The following is a 16,630-nucleotide window of genomic DNA, read 5'->3' as shown; positions in this document are numbered from 1 at the left end:
CTGAGGCAGCGACAGCAGCTGTGCGGCGGGCCCCGGAGCTCCTCGCGCTCTTCCTTCCTCCGCCCTCTCTCGGTCGCCTCTCACCCCCACCCCTTCCCTCCTCCCTCCGCCTCCTCCCTTCTTGCCCTCTCGCGGGCCACGCACACACCCGGAGACACCCTCCGCACTTGGCTACTCACACTGCGGCTTAACCCAGCCGACCAGGCACGGTTGCCAGAGCGGCGCGGGGTGTGTGTGCGGGGTCCAGGGGAGGAGGCCAAATGGGGCTGGGGGAGGCATGGTAGAGCCTCTCTCCTCCCAGCCGCGACCCCCTGCCCATTCTCCTTCCCTAATCCCGGGCTGCCAGCAACAGTGACACCTGAGCGGAGACTGGGCGGTGTAGGCAGCAGACCCGCTCGACTGGCAGCCGCGAGAAAACAGAACGGGGGGGCGGGGACGAGGAGGAGGAGCGGGAGGCGGGACCAGAGCGGAGCGCCGCTGTCAGTGAGTGACGCGCACCCTAGCCAATGAGCGCCCGCAGCTCCAACGTCGGGGGAGTAGGGGGCGGGCTCCGCGGGGAGGAGGAGGCTACCGGAGAGCTAGAGGCGGGGGCCGGGAGGAGGAAGGGGAGGAGGCGGAGGCGGGAGCGGTGGCGGCGGCGGCGGCGGCGGTGGCGGAGGGTAGGTTGCGCCAGGGACTGTGTCTGCCGAGCTCCGCGGCTGTGCCTGTGTGAGTGAAGGAGCAGCGCGGGGAGGCAGAGGCGAGCGCGGCCGAGAGCGGCGGCGGGACGTCTCCGGCGGCCGCGGATCAGCGGCGGTGCTCTGTGTGGGGAAGCAGCGGCAGCGGCAGCGGCGGCAGCGGCGGCAGCAGCAGCAGCAGCAGCAGCAGCAGCAGCGGCGGCCGCCTCTCCGCCGCCGGGGACGCCGAGGCGCGGCTGGTGGCACTGACATCGGCGGCCCTGCCTCTCCTCCCTCGCCCCCGGCCCTCCCCATGTGATCGGTCTTAATCCCGGCAGTGTGCGCGCGTGGGGCTCCATTCCGCGGTGCCCGATCTCCGTGCCGGGGTGGGTGCTCGTGTGTGCGCTTCCCCTCCCCATCCCCCTTCCCCCAAGAATAAAAGAAGAACCGAGAGGCGTGCTTAGAAAATAAATAAATAACCACCACACACGCGCAGCCCGGAGCAGAGTCGGCGGGGCTGGCGGCGGCGGCGGCGGAGGAGGAGTGAAGGCGGCGGCGGCGAAGGAGGAGGAGGGACGCGCGGAGAAGGCAGTAACTTTCAAGCCAGCTCAGAGCCCAGACCTCCAGCCAAGCGGTTTGCAGCGCGGCGGCGGCGTTGAGTGTCTGGCCCGCCGGTCCGGTCGGGGTGTGCAGTAGGACGGACGAGCAGCGCGTCGCTGTCCCCCGGCGGCCGGAGATGTCCGAGCCCAAGGCAATTGATCCCAAGTTGTCGACGACCGACAGGGTGGTGAAAGGTAAGCGGCGCGCCGCGGTCGCCCGGGTGCACCGTGTGCCGCAGGCGCCGGCGGCTCGCCTCCCCTCCCCCCGCTCCGGGTTCTCTCCCGGCTCCAGCCACGGACCTTCTAGGATATTGTGCAACCCTCGAACCCCCTCCCTCGCGCGCCCTTCCCTCAGGCTTCCCACCCGGCCCCACTTGGGGCATTTTTATTTAACGGGGGCGTCAGTTGGCAAATGGCTGAGCCGAGGGGAGGCGGTGGCGGGGTTGGCTGTGGCGGTGGCGGGAGGGGGCGCGCGGGGGGTGGTTGCTGGCAGGGTGTAGCTGCTGTGACAGAAATAGGAAGTGGGTGGCTGCTCGCAGTCTTGCATGGGATCGGGTTTATGGTTTTCTTTTGCAGAGGGAGGGGTGATTTATGGCTTTTAAAAAATTAATATGGCATTTTTATGTGGCCGTGGCTTTCCACCGCCTGCCTCACTCGGGCAGGGTTCTCTCGGCGCTCCATTGCAGCAATTCCCTCCGCGCCCCCTCCCTCTTCCCTTCCCCCTGAAAGGGCCCGCACAGGACTCGCGAGAGAGCGGGAGAGCGTGGGGGGAGCCCGGCGCTTCCTTCCGCGCGGGGCGGGGGCGGCCGCAGGGAGGGGGTGGCGGAGGGGACGCGCAGGGGGCGTGGGAGGCGGGGAACGACCCGAGTGCCCCGCCGCTGCCGCCCCGGGATTCCCCCGCAGGCCCTGAGAAAGACACGGAAAGCGGTTCCCCAGCCTCCCTCGCCGCCCCCAGCCTGCCCCCGCCGAGCTGTCATTGCTCTTGAAGGGTGCCCTGCTGGAGCACACCTCCCCGGTGGTAACCTCACCCCGCTCACTTCTTCCGTGCCCCTGGCACCCGCTTGTTAACGGGCTATTTGATTCCTATCATTGGCTCTTCTCCCCCGCCCCGGGATCACAGACTCCTGGCGGCGAGGGCCCTGGGGTTTCTGGCGAAGAGAAGCCGGGATGCGTGGGGTGAGGAAGGGGGCAGGTAGTGGTCTCCTCTCTCGGACTGGGGAATCCGCCGTCTCCGTTGTATTCCGTGGTGGAGTGGGGGAGGAACCTTGCTGTGAATCCTGGAAGGATGAGGCCGCAGAGCAGATACACCAGGATTAAGTAGTATCCCTACTTAATGTAGTATCCCCTGCGTTCCTGGAGTCAGGACGCGGAGCAGAGTAGGTATGGGCACGGGCTACGCGCAGAGCGGGCCTCTGACATTGGACACAGCGCTGGACGGTTTAGAGGGAAAGTGTGTGTGTGTATATGCCTGTGTGTTTTGTGCAGAACAGAGATAGTATCTCATGTGGCCTGAGCATGCAAATAGAGTGCAAGGCAGTGAAGTCATAGGCACCATGAGCACTTAGGTGAAGTAACCCAGCAGTCTAAAGACCATACATGATGCATAAGTCCTTATGGGGCTTCGGAACTATTCATTGCTTCACTCAGGTTTGCTCAGTTTTTTTTTTAAAGTAATGTGCGTGTGAGTGTGTGTATGTGTGTCTTCTCTCTTCTCTTGTTTTGGTTCTATTAGAATCATTCCTGCTTCAGTGCAGTGTTCACAGACCCATCAAAAGAAGGAGGTAATATCTCTACAAAAATGACTTGAAGTAGGTCTACTGATGCACAGCTATTATTTCTGCAGGCATGGATTCTCATGTAAACAGTCAATTCACATTCATTCCAAAGAACTATGTTTTGTGTTAAGGGCCTCTGTTGACATTTTCAAAAATTAAGACCTTTTGCTGAAATATCAGAGAATAACAAATATCTCCCTAAGGTGTGAAGTTTAGGTGTAACCCCAATCTGTATGTTGAGATTACCTTTTTTCAAAACACTTGATGTAAAGCTTACAATTAAAATGATAGCAGTAAATGTGTCAGCAATTAGAAAACACTCATGTGTACGCATAAGGTCAGTTCTGTGTTTTAAATCGCAAAGTGTGGCTTCTTAATGTAAATGTAAAATTATCATCAAGTGAAGAATGTGAAAATAATTGTTCATACATTCTGGCTTGATGTCTTTACCAGTTGATGTGAAAGAGCCCATTGAACCATTCCATGGCTATTTTGTCTTGCCTTTTTACAGTACTGTATTATATACATACTATTATAAATGGCTTTTCTTTATACATACACATGACCACCCATAATTCAAAAAAATTTGGTTTACCTATTTTTGCAGAACTGAAATGCAGTTGGATGTAATAGATTCAAAATAGGAAAAGTTAATTTTGCATATATTTTGATAGAGATCTTGATGTGAAATTTTAAATGAAATTTTGTTTATAGAAAAGGTTTTATGATGAATCCTGATTTTAAGGTGAATATACTACTGCTTTTCCTCTTATGCTTTCTTACAGACTTTATATGGTTGGCTTAAGAGGCATTATTGAAAGTTGGATTTGACATTTTGTCATACGTATGATTTTTACCATCAGTTGAGATGATAATCTATTTTGATTATCAGTCTTCTATGACATAGCATTTCCACATGAAAACATATGTATGTGCTTAATGAGTAGGAAATACATATTTGCAGAATGGAATACAGGTTACCAAACGATTTTTCACATTTACAAAAATTCAATAAGACATAGTTCACGAAGCCATGAAGCCATGACTTTACTCTAAATTTTGTTAGAACTTTTATCTCAGTGGTCTGAGATTGACTCATGTTTTTAAAGTAGGCAAGTGAAATTTTTTCGCTCCTTAAGTATTCTTTCACTTTATAAAGTACAGATAACATTGACTCACAAATAGAAATAAGAAGAATTCGGATCATTATTACTGCGGCAGGCCATGGCGTTTGTTTACAGTTATCTTCATTAGTGTGATCCGGCTTTTGTTGTATAACAAACTGCTGTTTACAAATAAAGCTGTGCTTGTGGTTTTGTTTGCAGTAGTGCGATGATGTGACGGCTTTCTTGATTTGTATTTCCAGAATGCAACTTTAGAAAGGTAGGTAGGTTGAGTTTTAGTCTCAACTGACTGTAATTTTTCAGATTTTCAGCATCTTCTTGAGTGTGTTCACAGACCCTGGTCAGTTTTTAAACCTTAATAATGGAAGGGCATGGCAGCATTGGAGAGGAAAAGCATTCGTTTAGATAACCTCAGAAAGAAAGCTACTTCATCTAGCAAAAGTTGGGCTGTTTCATTTTGTCTGTTCTTGCATAAAAACAATGGAAAGTAAAACAATTCAGAGAAAACATCTTGGTAGTGCCATTTGTTGGAAAGCAGAATAGTTTGATCCATTTACTGTTTTATATTTTTAAAAAGAAACATTGTATAATTATAAGGCAAAAGACAGAAGGCAATAAATAGAAGAATGACTATTTCCCCCTCTCCTCCCTTAATATAACCCATAGTCTGGTTTTTTCTCTTCAGTGGTGCTCCACGGGCCTTGTTCCAAACTCTGGCTTCCCTTCATGTCTCCCTGCCTGTTCCTGTCTTTAACTCTTCTTCGTGTGGCCCTAACATTCCCTATGGGCTGGGCTGTAGAACTTTGCTTATATGACAGTTAAACACTTGGAGGAAATAGAACTCTATGTGACAAGTCTGCTGCTTTGTTATATCTCTTGCCCTTTCCTCTCTTCCCATCTCCAGGTATTTTGTAATGGGCCTTTTACCTTAACCCAAACTGACTTTAATGGTAGAAATTCCAGATACCATGGTAGGTTGTTGAGGGGTCAATTCCTGGGAAGCGTTTTGGGGAATTTCTCAAAAGCTCTAGTTAGGGGACTCTTGTGCTTTGTGTCAGATTGCTTTTAACTCTTGGGAATGCAAAAAAAGGAGATGTCCTTTTGTGTATTGTCAGCTTATATAGTATTTGTGTAGACAAAGTACACATAGAGAAATTCTGGAAAGATATCTAGGATCTTATAAGCAAGACAATTGTAGCTAAGTAAAATGTTAAGTAAATAGGGATTCAAGCCACTAGTATTTGTAGCTGAATGAGGCTGGTAATACTACTTAATTAAAGAAAACAAAAATATGGTACATCAGTGATAACTTTCATGTTTGGATCTTGAAATGGAATATTAAATAACGCCATTTCTTTGCAGTGTGTCAAGAAGAGCTCATTGTGAATTTATTTTACTGATGTTTGCTACCATCAGTTGAGTTTTTCCATGTATCTGGTTTTCCATTTGAGTATAGTAAAACTGCATTAATTCAGTGTCATTAATTGAAACTTTGACTAAATGTCATTGTTTGGTGGCTGAAGTTTACATCAGCACTGGATGTGAAGAAAGGGGACTGCTAATCTAATTAATACTATAAGCAACACGATTTGGGCATGGTGACTATCCTTCAAAAGAGAACAAATTCTTTTCAGGACTTAGTGAAGAGCATGCAAATTAATGCTGTTAATTACAAATTAGATTGATCTATTCCTTAATCCTTTCAGGATTTCTACTATAAAGTAAACACAACACACGTGCATTGTTTTCAAAACATTCTGTAGACTTAAGGCTTAAGGCTGCAGTTGCAACTGGGATTCAGGGAAATTCCAGTGCCATCAGTTAGAAGAATTAACATTTAAAAAATAATAGTTTTTTGGGAACTGTGGGAAGAACCTCTGCTTTAAAGAACAATCTAAGACATCCAGTTAAAATGTGAAAAAAGTAACACCTTAGACTCTAGTTAGAGGTTTACTCTGACATTTGTTTAGATTAGTTTAAAAATATGCCTTTTAAGATCTATTTGTTTATGATGTGCTTTTTGCAATTTTAGAGATATGAAATATGACTGACATAGTATGCGTTTATAGCTTTTATAATTGGCCTCTTCTGCTTTTCCTTATCTTTTTTGTGTCAGCCATGTGTAAAGTTGAAACTAATTATGAAACCAAATAAAGAATCCATTTAGAGTGACCTCATTGGAAGACAGCATTTTTCTAGACATAGTCTCCTTTTAGCAAATCCAGTTAAATGACCATTTTGAAAGTTTTGTGAAGATATTGGACACTTCCAGAACTATAAGGAATGATGATGATTCATGATACGGAACTTTGATAAAACTAAAAAATCATTTTGTTAATTTTTTTAGCAGCTTTCTAGTGTAGCATTCTCCTGATGTTCAAGAGGAATACAGTGAGATTTTGAGTTCCAGCTTCCTATAATTCCACTGTTACGTGTTAATAGCATCACAGGCTACTTTTCCTATATGTAAATGGGCAGCAGTTGTACTCGCCACTCACTTGTGAGAACCAGAAGATCATCAAACGGGAGTTGAGAGCCTGGAAAGTTACCCTTGGTCCACTCACCTGGGAATGGCAATTCAGTCACTGCTGACACAGAATTACAAATGACAGCGTGTGAATGTATTTTCAGGGTCACTCAAGAATAGTCAGAACCATTAATATTGAAATTCATGAATGCCTTGGGTCTACAGTGGTAGCTCATGTGATATTGATTTTATGGTTGAAGAAATGGAGCCAGAATAGATAGAATGGTTGGTCCCAGGTGGGACTAGGGTGGAGGTGAGTGTAAGCAAATTCTTCCCTTTGGCAAAGATGCTCTTCTCTTTTGAGCATCTGTTTGAAACTGTCACTTCTTTTAGTAATATTCAGGATATCACATTTTGTTTTGAAATTTTCTTTATTGAATTACTGGCTATATAAAATAGTTTTATTAGGAGAAGCTTTTATTTCTTTATATTTAGCAGAAATTTAAATTCTGATGATAAATGTTATAATCTGGTTTGATCTTGGCATGAAGTTTACTAAAGGAAAACTGTTAAACAGTGTTTTCTATTCATGTCAATATATACGCAGAAATAGAAATAGCGTACTCTCCTGGTAAGGAGTTTTATTTACTTTTATTTTGAAAGGTGTTATTGTAAGACTGTTTGTCTGAACTACAGATAATGGCCCATATTGTTACTCTGGTTTGAGGATTTTGTTAATTTCTAGGGAAAGCTCTAGAAAATAGGAGCCAGTGTTTCTTAGGCGATCTACTCCCTTTATAAAATACAGTCATCAGGCAGGAATGATGTAGACTGAAACAGGGTTTCAGTTTGTAAACTGTCTTTCATATTCTTTGCATTTTGTCATTTTTAACCCATTTTATTTTATAATATTTCCATCTCCTGTATTCATACAGGCTGTATTCATTGATAAGCCATCCATTATATTTCATATAAGAAATCAAATTAAAAATTTCATATTCCTCCACGGTTAAGGGTTCTGAATAATGGCTTAAAACCGTTGGACTATCGACTTGAGGACTTAGACCTATTGCTGGAATCTCAAATCCATTTCACAAGTGCACATGCAGGTATTTAAAAAAAATACAAACTCTGAGGAAGCAATTATCAGTTATTAAAATGCTATGTTTTTGGAATTGGATGGATTCCTTTTGAGACCATCATAGAGAGGAATAGAACTTTGTGTTTTTCTTTTTATTTCCCTAGTCTGTGCTTTTGCCTCACAGCAAAATATATTCAACTCTATTTTAAAAGGTGGTCTATCTGACTTTCTTTGAACTTCTGTCCCTTACAGCTGGAAATTCTGCATGTCTCTGCAAAAGAGCAAAACAAACAAGTAAATTACCAAAGATTTACCTTAACAGCTGTCTCGAGATTATGACATACCACCTTTCAATGTTTGTCAATTTCAGATACTTTCTGTAGTTGTGAAACCCGAAGAATGATGGTTGATGTTCAGAGAGAATATTTTATTCATATGGAGCTAAAAATTTAAAAAAAAATTCCCATCAGCTCCAGGATTCTAAGAGTTAAAGAGTCTCTTTCTACAGTGACTGTATAGCTCCAGTTTTTCTTTTTGGGAGGAGCAACTACTTCTGATTTTAAATGTTCAGTTGTCTCTATGTAGTATTGGAATGTTTTGGAAATTTTCGTATGTCAGTGTCTAAACTGGATCTCCCAAGGCTGCTGCATTTACTTGGATGTTACATAAAATGATTTGTTAAAATGTGTACACAAACTTTTAGTTTGGGAAATATAGTGCCTAGCTAATAGTGCCTAGCTCAATGCCTTGCACTTTGGGCACTGAATAAATTCTTGTTGAATGATTTGGGCAATGCAGAATTATCACGTGTCTCCTGAAGCCATAAATGGAGACACAGTATACGTTTATTTTGAGTGCGTTATATAAATTTTGCTTCTCTGTAGATGGCTCTATATGGTGACCGCCTGGTTAAGTGGAATGCTGCCTTCTCCAGCGACATCAGGGAATGGAGTATGAGAAGAAGGCATTACGAAGGTGACACAGTTAGATTGAGGGCAGTTTTGTTGTTTGGTCGTTTGGGCTGGCTTTATGCCAGCTGAGTTGAAAAGGCTAGATCCTTTACAACTTAGCATATTAACTTGAACTTGAAAGCTTTCTTTCAGTTTCTGTTGTATTTCTCCTTAGGCCGATCAATTTTTGACGAGTGAGAAAAGATATGTTAATCATTCAGTGTTTGATTTATTGGGTGATTTATATGTTTTAATTATTGTCCAGACTTGGACTTGAAGAGAACAATGACCTGGCAAATCTCATGACAAAAAACAAAACACGAAAAATCGAAACCAAAACAAAGCAAAATTCTCTTCCTTTGTTTACATCTCAATTCATCATTTTCTGTAAAGCTTTTGTAATCCAGAAATGCAGCCTTCTCCAGCATAAGCTCCTGCCCTTCTCTGCCCCCAGCAGTGTCACTGGATGCTATCTAGTGGGAAGGTACAGGGGCCGGTGAGAAGTTAAAAAAGGTGGCACTAACTCTGCTGACTCCTTATATTCTCCTAAATGGGCTTTAAGCCATCCATTGACATTCGTTTTTAAACATCTTGTGAGCTATGCCATTTTATCAAATTAAATTAAAAGCACAATATATTCTCTTAAAATGACAGAACCTGAGTCAGGGCTTCAAGTTTGTGTTATAAGGTTTTTGCTTTTTACAAAGGAATTAAATTTCTTTTTATTATTAAACCTGGCATTGTTGGTCTGCTCTGTATATTTAATGTTAATAAAGTACATGCATACCTTCTCGTGTGGGTCTGATTATTGGCATGATAACAGTTCTCATCATTTAATTCTCATTATTACAGCTTTAGTTCGGATGTCGTTGCTGTGATGATTTGTTTACCTGACTGCCTCTCCTCCCCAGAAGTGGAGAGCCCAGAAGACTGGGGGTTGGTTCCACTTATCTTTGTATCTTTAGCTCTAGCACAGGGCCTACCCTAGAACAGGCATTTGATACATGATTGTTAAATAAATGAAATAATAGGTAAAGGATAAGAGAAATTTAAAATTTTAAATTATAGGGTTCTTTTCTGTTTTGAAATTTTGTGGATCTTAAATCGTGAGTGGCTCACAAACGTGAGGAGTTTCTTGATTTGTAAGCGCCCATCCTGTAGAAGGTGTTTTTCACGTGAGTTTTGAAATACTCTGTTTTATAATTGGGGGTTGTATGTTTTTTGCCTAATAGCCAGCCTGCAGAAGCATAACTGGCAATAGTGGCTTACCCAGGGAGTGCTTAGTTTTCAGTGAGTCAGTGTCAAAGGGTGTATAGGTCGATTTACTCAAAGTTAGGCGATGTTTTTTTTCCTCAGGAAGATTGGAGATGATCCCAGGCTGTGGGGTGAGCTATTGTGGCAGGCATCTGGGAGGCCCAGAGTTCACTTCACAATCATATTGCTTACCTCGAGAAATGCGCAAATCCAAATGAATAAAGGTTAATACGTGTAGGAGTCAAAACAGAGATGTAAAACGTACTGCAGGCCCAAATATGAGATGTCTGTGTAATGATACTAAAAAGTCTTCAGGCCGGGAGTGCAGGCTGCTTGTGAGTCAGCTCTCCTGAAGGCAGAGCTGCACGGTGAATGCTTTGAGGAAAGCACGGCCCTGCCATCCACATCAGCAGGGAGGCGGTATGGTGAGCGGCCTGCTCTGCTGGCTCTCACGGAGGACCACAGATGGATCTGCACTGGCCCAGACTTGGTCATATGGCTCCCCGTTAAAGCAGGCCAGCCGGGGCTTTCCCAGCTCTGGTTTGTGAGCCAGGATTTAATGTCTCCCTAGCACAGAAATACTTTTCCTTCAAGGAGCTGAAGACTAGGGAAACTATAGTTTCCTACATAAAAATCTCATCATTGTCAACCTTCGCCGATCTGCGTTTAGCAGCCGGGGGGAACCGCTCTTGGCTTCACCACCTCTCGTCAGGATTCTACATGAGTGCTCTGTGTCACTGCACATGCACTTCTAGAAACAGATGTAGAAAATTTGGAATATGTTGGGGGGGGGAAGAAAAAGAGGTCCCCTCCGAGTGACTAAAGGATTTTAAATTGTGACAGGAACTGAGAGATTCTTCAGTCTTAAGAAGAAAAGGTTGAGTGGTGATTTAACTGTAGATTTAACATATTAAAAAGTCTCCTTCTACAGCGGATCACACTCAGATGTTATCCATCACCACTATCAAGTGGGTAAGAGAAAAAAACACTGTTCGGAAGCATTAGGGATTTAGGTGATTTTTTTTTTTTTTTTTTATAACCAGTCAAGGACATTTAACCCTTGTGCATTGTGGGGATCTTCTGAATAGAGAGAATACATGATCCTCATTTATTTGGGTGTAAATGAGATCTAAGACTAAAATTAAGAAAATTTGAAGCTAGAAGAAACCTTGGATATCTAACTCCTGTCTGGCCTGGAGCCAGTCCTCTGACTGTGAACTGGGGAGAGGGATCGGATTTTATGTGGGAAACCTTTTATCTCTTACACTTGTTCAAGTCTGAGCCTAACCAAAACGAACAAATCAGACTCCTAGAATGGGACGGTGCCCCAGAAATCTAGCTCAGGCTATCCTCAGTGTGGAACCCCTGTCCAGACTCGCTGAGGGATAGTTTTCCACTGCCTTGTGAACATATCTAGTGAGAAGGAGCTCCCGACTTCTTAAGATCTCCTGCTCTATCCTGGCCATTTCTGCCCATCAGGATGTTTCCTTACGTTTGACCTCAGTCTGATGCTCTGACATACATGTTTGTTGTTCCTTGCATTGCCCTACAGAGTTCGATGAAATGAACCTTTTCTGTCTTTTACAAGAGAGCTTATTTGATACTAAAAACAGCTTTCCTGTTCTTAACTCTTCTAGCTTTTTCCCACATGTCATGGTTTCTGGGCTTTTCCCCATCCCAGTAGCCTTCTTGTAAAACCACATCAGGTTGTCAGGGTCTCTTGAAACTGGGGAAGTGGGCAAAGGTTCATCTTGGCTTACTTCCTTCTGTGGAACCTCCAGCACCGTGGGCTTGGTTGCTTCACTGTTCTTGCCCTTCTGTGCCCTTGTGCTAACCTTTAAACTTCCTGGAACTCAAATCCTTCACTGGGGGGCCCAGTCTAGCATCCATCCCATGATGTCCCTTGTCTGGGTGAGGACCCCCAGCGTCGGGATGCTCTTCTCATGCCCTTCCTACAGAATTTTCCTCCAATTGTATCTTCTCCCAGTCCTCTGCATCTGCAGTTTTAAGGTATTGAATACCGAATCTGCTCTGTAACTAGGAGCTTTCCAGAAAACCTGGCTAGCAGATGCATTTTACCAGTGAGTTCTGTAGGCATTGTTTGTATTTTGCTTGCTTTTACTTGTAATACAGGCGAGTACTAAAGACAGCGTGATAGCCTGACACCACGGTGGTTTAGTGGGGCAATTGAGGACAGGCCAAGTTCCTTGTTTACTTTTGAAATCACACCATGAAGGCACCTCAGCACCCCACTTGACCAGAGCCCAAACCTGCCTCTTTTGCCTGCTCTAACTTCTGGCACACTCTGTCTTTCATAGTTGTTGATAAACAGCTCCTAAGGCCATTGAAATTGGCTAACCCAGTGAGTCCGACTGTAATTTGATAACTGGTTTAAGTTTCACCGGGGCCTAAAAGAGGCCAGTGGCTTCCAAGTGCAGTGTCACAACACGTTTCTGTGTTACACTCAGCTGTGAGGTGTTAACAGCTACTGATAACGACGTACAGAAGTTTGCAAATGACTTATTTTAAAATATCTATATATAAACTAGGGTGGATTCAAGTTCAGCCTTAAAATGTTACTTTCACTTCATCCTGATGTGTTTCCTCATGCGGGAGAGGAAGGGATGGAGCTGCAGCTGTCACGGTGGGTATTTGCATAGCTTGCAGTCCTCTTGATCTTACCGATAGGCCTTTAATCACAGTGGAAATCAGACATTCTTGTAAGCTGTGGCAGTGTTTGCCTTCATTTCCGTGAGCATTTTTGGGGATAGTTTATTAGAACCTGGATTCACTCATGCTAATATTCTGTGCAAGTGAATGTCATGTCATATGCATCTTGATAGAAAAAAAAGTCTGAGACTTGAGAGTAGAGAACAGACCTTTGCTAGCCAGATCTGTAGATTGAATAGATCTTGAAACATATAGGTAGGCACTTTTGGGGTGATTTCAAAGTGCCTTATGAAGCTTTCTCTCCTCGAACATCTCCTAGGGGTCACACCTGAAATTCCATGATAAATTACTTATTTAGGATAAGATTGGCCTTCTTGATAGAGGTTTCGAAAGCAACTGATCTTTAAAAAATAATTTAGTGAATTGACTAGTTTTTTTTTTTTTTTTTTTTGCCTTTGAGTGGTATTGAATCCAGGAAAAATCGTGTATTTTAGGAGCCTTTTTGTGAATGAACGTTCATTTCTCTTTAAATCCATATCCCATGCCTCTTGTACCACTCAATTTTCCATACTGCTTCCTTCAAGTTTATCATTGTAATATCCCCCAGTTGGTAAATAGATTAAATAATCCATTATCAAGTGTAAAATAGCTGTTAAAAAATATTATTTTCTTCACTTAACACACCATCCATCTCTCCATCCATTCTTCCGTTCTGTCCATGCGCGTGTGCATCAGAGTTTTAGTGCCCCCTGCTTCCTGGCTCTGTGCTATGTTCTCAGGGCTTCCAATAAAGTAGACAGTCTCTGAAGGTTACTCTCCAGCGTGGGGTGTGAAAGTAAATCACAATATAAGTTATAATTACTTTAATAGCAGAAGATGCAGCACGCTGTGGAGTGCGGAAACGGAAGTGACTGTCTTCAGAGACTGTACTTTCATTTTTTGGCAAAAATAAATGGAACCGATATTAATTTTCTCTGTGTGTAGCATGATAGGCACATTGTTAGGATGTGGGCTTATTTTAAAGTGAAGATGGCATAAAAAGCGCTGCAAAAGGAGTGATGAGCATTTAGATCTGAAATTCTGTAGCTATTACAGCTACCTGCGAGCAAAGTATATGAGAGAATCATGGGCTATTGAAGGTGGAAGTGACTTTTAAAGTCAACTAGTTAGCTATCTTCAAAAAAAAAAAAAAAAAGACCTTCCTGTTAAATGGTTAACAACCCCCTACTCCTCCTAATTTCCAGTGATGGGGAGGCAGCGTCAGAGTGTGGAAAGAGTACTGGTTTATGGTTTGACAGAACCTGCATTTCAATCCTCCTTTCTCCATGTGTCGGCTGTGTGTTCATGGGGAAGTTATGTAATCATCCCGAACCCATTTTTTTCTTAACTGAAAAGTGGAAACAGTAATACTGATTTTGAAAGTGGTGGTAGCCAGGAGAGGAATTGTATGTGAAATGCCTTCCCTACTGCCTGCTCAAAAAGAGCCCTCGGTAGCTGTTAGGTATTGTTATTTTATTGTTGGACAGCTCCCTTGAAAGCGCAGCGTTCTTCTTCTAGAAGTAACCTGCATTAAAGCATATACTTTGTCACCTCCTACCCACTGTGAAATCCATTGTAGTTTGGGGGCCTCTACCATTCCTCTGAAACAGTATGGCAAAGGTCACCAATGACTGTCCAGTTGCTGGCCTCTGTGATATTTGACATGGTGGGCCACCTCTTTCTTCCTGAAACATTGTCCTCATTGTCTTGCATGCATTTCCTCTTTCTCTGACTTTTCAGCTCGTCCTGATTGAATCCTAAATGTTCTTTTATCCCTTTACAAGTTCTTCCAGGCAGTTTCACCTCCTTACACTCATAGGATTTACTCCTGCTTATAGGCTGATGATCGACACATCTGTATTTGCTACCTAGTCTTTTGTCTGGATCTTTCTCTCAAACCCTATATGCAGCAGTTGCTGTGGATGGATATGGTGAAAGTAAAGTGGGGTATTTTTTCTCCTGTGTTTTCTATCCTGGGCGCGATGTGACCACCATCTATCCAGTTAATTAAATCTGTCCTTCAGTTCAGATCTTTTAAATACTTCAGCCAGTGCAGCAGTGTCCTCCCAACATTAGTCTCTTTGTTTTCAAACTTGTCCCCTCTCTAACATTCATTGTCATTAGAGTGATCATTTAAAAATGAACATCTGATTCAGCTAATCCCATTTTTGGTGATCTTTTTCTGACTGAATTTTAGGAACTCTTTATATTATAGGATTTGACGCTTATTGCCTGAATATCAAAAATATTTACAGTATATATAGCATATGTCACATTGTGCTGAACTTACTTTAAGTGTCTTCAGTTTATTACAATATAAGTTCTCGGGAGCAGGGAGAACATTTTTTATTCACATGTGTATTCTGCATGCATGGGGCTATTTGGTTTGTATAAAGTTGATGGAACTAAACTGAACAACTTAAAAATCCCAATGATACCTTCTATGGTTTTCTGTTTGTTGTACCTCTGCATGGAACACTCTTGCTCATTATTGTGTCCTTCTGTGTAAAACTTACTTTTATGATCCCCTCAGGCATAGCTGTCTGTGCTTCCTCTTGTTCTTGGTACACACAGGGTATCACAAACATTTGCAACACAACTTTCTCTTTAACTGTGAAATCTTCAAGGACAAGGCTCTATTCACTTCATCTCCCCAGGCTTAGCATGATGACTGGCACATAATTAATCAATTTTTTTTTTTTCCCTCCAGCAAACAAATTGACTGGAAAAGCTATACGTGATCATCACTAAAACATAGTGATATCAGTACTTCCTTTTTTTCTCCTCCAATATCATACTTTTTATTAATGTAGCCCAGGTTGGATTACTTTTTCTAGTACGCTTGACTTACGGAATCCCTGACTTCCTTATCCATCTCCCCAGGCATTTTCATGTAAACGTATAAGCCAGGTCTCTTTTACTCTGGATTTTGTAGTTATTTTACACACTTCTAAGCACAAGCGTTAGCTTGTGCTAATAATATAATATAAGCTTCTAGGCTTTTTAGATCTTTTATTTAAACCTATGGATTCTTTTACCTCTTCTTTCTATTTGCCCCAATTTATGTCCTTAGTAGATTTGCCTAGGCTTTTATTTAAGCCTGGCAACCAAATGAATTTTTAGAGCCAGTCAGTTTGGATGAGTGAGTTCACAAATCTTTATTTTAGGTTCTGCATATATAACATGGGAAAAAATCCCACCTGTGTTAATAAAAAACTTGTGGCTTCTGTTAAAAAAAAAAAAAAAAAGGGAGGTGCTTGAGTAATCATTGTCCTTGACCTTTTCCTTACCTAATTGATGTGTTTTTCTATAGCGGTACTTTAGAATGATAAATTAAAAAAATTTTCCAATGCCTTTGCCTGCCCTGAGACTTACTTTAATCTTTTGTCATTTCAGGGAGTGGAAGGAATGAATTTTCCATGGATAATGGTTAGAGAGTTGGTGTGTTTATTAATGGCATATGTTTTGTAATATGTTATTTCACCTGATTGTATTTGAAGAGAACACTTTGTTAACCTGTCAGCTACTTTGTTTCTCCATAGGATCTCGCTTAAAGTAAATAAATAATAAAGTGAATATATATATATACACACACACATATATGAGCTTTCTATTCTAAAAATATTAATAACATTAATGTATATGCCCTGCACATGCATTACCTAGCTCTATCCTAATCACACTGAGGCTAGGGGAGATTCAGTACCCTTCCAAGGTCATGCAGCGAGTTAAGTGGTGCAGCAGGTATTTGGACTCCAGATCCTGGACTTTTACCACCATGACACTAAGCTCAAGTGTACTCAAGGCCAAATTCATTAGTTGGTATCAATGAATTGATAGAAAATAGAGTTTATTAGGGATTTGTTTTTATGTAAAATGTTGTTGCTGCTGGAAATCACTTTAGTGGAACATCATTAGCCTTTCCTGTGGGAGAAAAATGTTGCTTTCTAATGGGGCAAGTCTATCGGCTTCTGTTTTAGAAATATGTAGCTGAGGTTCACAAACAATGGGACTG

The 16,630-nt window shown here is 42.9% G+C and overlaps 1 protein-coding gene across 2 annotated transcripts in view; it reads left to right on the top strand.

Annotated features, from left to right (window-relative positions):
* Window positions 1-869: 869 nt before the first annotated feature.
* Window positions 870-16,630, top strand: part of PPP3CA (protein phosphatase 3 catalytic subunit alpha) — a 303,136-nt gene continuing 287,375 nt past the window's right edge. Inside the window, exon 1 of one of the 2 annotated variants that reach the window (XM_036852128.1) lies at window positions 870-1,450. In XM_036852128.1, the coding sequence (XP_036708023.1) occupies window positions 1,393-1,450 (58 nt within the window). In that variant the 5' untranslated portion in view covers window positions 870-1,392. The remainder of the gene's footprint in view (window positions 1,451-16,630) is intronic. The other variant, XM_036852129.1, reaches the window with a different exon arrangement.

This window comes from Balaenoptera musculus, chromosome 5 (assembly GCF_009873245.2).
Source record: "Balaenoptera musculus isolate JJ_BM4_2016_0621 chromosome 5, mBalMus1.pri.v3, whole genome shotgun sequence".
NCBI lineage: Eukaryota > Metazoa > Chordata > Mammalia > Artiodactyla > Balaenopteridae > Balaenoptera > Balaenoptera musculus.
Note: the sequence above shows the minus strand (reverse complement) of the source record. Positions and strands in the feature narration are given on the sequence as shown.